Source organism: Cynocephalus volans, chromosome 13, assembly GCF_027409185.1.
Source record: "Cynocephalus volans isolate mCynVol1 chromosome 13, mCynVol1.pri, whole genome shotgun sequence".
Taxonomy (NCBI): Eukaryota; Metazoa; Chordata; class Mammalia; order Dermoptera; family Cynocephalidae; genus Cynocephalus; species Cynocephalus volans.
This window is the reverse complement of record NC_084472.1, coordinates 93,330,684-93,333,617: the sequence shown is the minus strand read 5'-3', so window position 1 is coordinate 93,333,617 and position 2,934 is coordinate 93,330,684. Positions and strand designations below refer to the sequence as shown.

At 43.5% G+C, this 2,934-nt stretch overlaps 1 protein-coding gene across 1 annotated transcript; it reads right to left on the bottom strand.

Moving 5' to 3' along the window:
• Positions 1–313: 313 nt before the first annotated feature.
• Positions 314–2,458, bottom strand: LOC134361729 (disintegrin and metalloproteinase domain-containing protein 25-like). The gene has a single exon (XM_063076716.1). The coding sequence runs from the start codon at positions 2,456–2,458 to the stop codon at positions 314–316; it is 2,145 nt and encodes a 714-aa protein (XP_062932786.1).
• Positions 2,459–2,934: the final 476 nt, after the last annotated feature.

Genomic DNA, 2,934 nt, shown 5'->3' with positions numbered 1-2,934 from the left:
CCACTAACACTGCTTACAATAATGAAAGTTAGGAATATGCTAGGAATCCCTTTACTTAATGGCTCATGTTCATGATCCTGAAACATAATATCCCTGGGTTTTTCTCTCAGTGGCCTCTTACCACATGCAGTAACATTTTTACTGCCAATACCCTAAAATGTAATACAGTGAAATTTCATTAAGAATGGGTTTATTTTCTAAAATTGTGACTTTTTTTTGCTATTTTTTGTTAGGTGAAGTTAGAATATTTCAATTTTTGTTCTGAGGTCAATATTCTAAATCAGGTGAAGGTTGAAAATTCTGCTCTTCTTTCTTAATTTCTGCGCATGCCATAAAAACAAAGTAACATACAGCAAAGCAAAAGTAACAAATAGCAAAGCAAGACCACAACTGGAATCCAAAGTACTGTCGTCTCCATCTTATTCACTTTTCTCTGAGGGGGTGGGCCACTATCAACACTGCCTCCACTGCCGGCTGTCAGGCAGTCAGGGGGATCCCACTCAGAGCTGCAGTGGCAGTGATGTTTATTGTTGCAGACCCCTCTCATATTGCAGGTCTCAGGTGAACAAGAACTGCTCCAAAGTGACATAGGAACACACCGCCTGCGGATGCACACGTGTTCTGCACCACACTCTGTGCCACCTTTCACTTCACCTATATCAGGTATGGTCATCCCTAAATGATAGTCGGTACTCCAGCAGGTGACACCATTGATGTGAGTCCAATGCACAGTAGAATGATCTTTCAGAAGGGGAATTACTGTCACATTCTCACACTGAACTCTCCCACACAGGACATCTGAGATACTACATCTTACATATGTAGAGCCATTCAAACCACAGTGACCAAAACGGTCACCTCGGATGTTCATTTCCCTGTAGCAACTCTGATTTGCACTCTTGGCTTCTTTGCCAAAAATTTGCCTACACTGTTCATCACGGATATTGCATCTCCTTTCATAGCAGTAGCCACCACCCATGCAACGGACCCCATCCTGCACGTGCACATCTGCTGGACAGTTGTGCGAGGCTCCATTGCACCACTCTGGAAGGTCACATTCATTGTCCTTTTCTCTACAGACTGTGCCCGATGGCATGAACTGGCAGTGTTTGCAACAAAGCCCAAAAGCACAAGCAGCCCCAGGTTTCAGAGTGCAGTTTGCCGAACAACAGGGATCTTTAGTACACAATTTTAAGGATCCACAGTCACACTGCTCTCCTTCATCAACCACACTGTTTCCACACTGCTTCAATGTGAAGATGTTCTCTGGACTTGGTGCAGTGTGCATACAGGTCCTTCTTCCAGTAGTTCGCCAAAAATGAAAATAACTGCAGTTGCTGAATTTATCTGTATTCGCTTTTGATGGATACATTACGCACTTCTTCTTGGCACATTTACATGTCTTATCATCATGGGGCATACCCAAGTTATGGCCAAGCTCATGTGACACAGTTAATGCAAAACTATATGTGTCAGAACCCATGAAACTACTAACTGCACAGTTTGAATTAGGAAAACATACTGTTCCAATATAAGCTAAGCCAAGAAATTTACCGAAGCTGCGCCGTACAAAAAGATGAACAACATCGTGTTGAATGCGGGAATTAAGGTTTGATTTCTTCCACTTGCAAAATTCTGTGAGGAGTATAAATATATCATGTGAGTCCACAAGGTTTTTTTCACTCCAGATCTCAATTCCAGGTAAAGACACCTCAACATCCATTGGAGTGTAAAGGAAATTTAGTGCATGGACAACCTGAATTGCATCCTTCTGCACGAATGAGATGTTACTTTCCCTATAAAGGAACCGTAGGTTGTCCGTCACCACGAACAGTTCAACAAACCGTTTGTGGGTCCACCAGCCCTCATAACTGCTTTGCATCTCAGTGGCATTATCACTGTCTTGAAGCCTCAATTGTCGTGTTATTTCTTCTTCTGTTAATCCACATCTCAGGGCTGGATATTTTGTCTCCTCACTGTCAATCTTATAAATTAGATGCTCCAATGTGGCAGAAAGCTCTTTGGGCTGGATTTCATAAATAATGTCATTTATCCGTAGTAGTCCTTGAAATCCCCCAGAACAGGTGTTAAGAGCAACCTTGGATTCTGGGTCCCCTTCTACAAATCCGTGATAGTAGCAGTTACTCTGGACAAAAGGCTGGTCCTCGATGAGAGCACCCTGCTCTGTGTAGGTGAACACAGAGAAATATCTGGACACCAAATTCTTCTTGACCTTCATGTGGATAATGTGTCTCTGGCCCCCAAAGTGCAGGCCATAGGACATCCATCCTGGGGCCTTCATTTCCCTCCCAATGCCAGTTATCCTAAAGGGTATCACCACTTCAGGGGGGCTAAGGGGTTGGGAATGTCCAATCTGCAGCCATCCGAATAGGAACAGAATCACCCCCGGCCAGAGCAGCAGTAGACTTATCCTCACATCTGCCAGGGCCTCACCCATAGCCATTGAGAATGAAGGACAGGAGGGCCAAGGGCACTGCTGGTCTGTCACCTCCCTTTGATTTGGGTGTCTGCAACACTGACCTTTAATGGTCTGTCTCTGGCAGACTCAATCCATCAGAGCAGCCGAACTAAAACTGAAAGAAAAAATAGAAAGAAAGGTAGAGACAGGTGGCTTTATGAGAAGGCCAGGATGGAGGACAAAGAGCAGGGCATGGGCTAACATGGATTAGAGTGGGACTCAAGACGTGACTAAGTAAACTGCATTGGATTTGCTCTTAAATACTGGGAGTCACAGTTACATTGTGGGTATACAAAAGAATGACAACTGGCCGTAGGTTGATAATTACTGAATGTACATGAAGGGCACATGGATTCATTGTACTGTTCTCTAATATATGTCTATTTGTGAACATGTCCACAACAAATATTTTAAGAAAAAGGGTCTTAATGGAAAGGTGAATATATATCTTGTTT

Excerpts from the sequence above, each read along its gene's own strand:
- LOC134361729 (XM_063076716.1), bottom strand. The coding sequence starts at position 2,458 with ATGGGTGAGGCCCTGGCAGATGTGAGGATAAGTCTACTGCTGCTCTGG.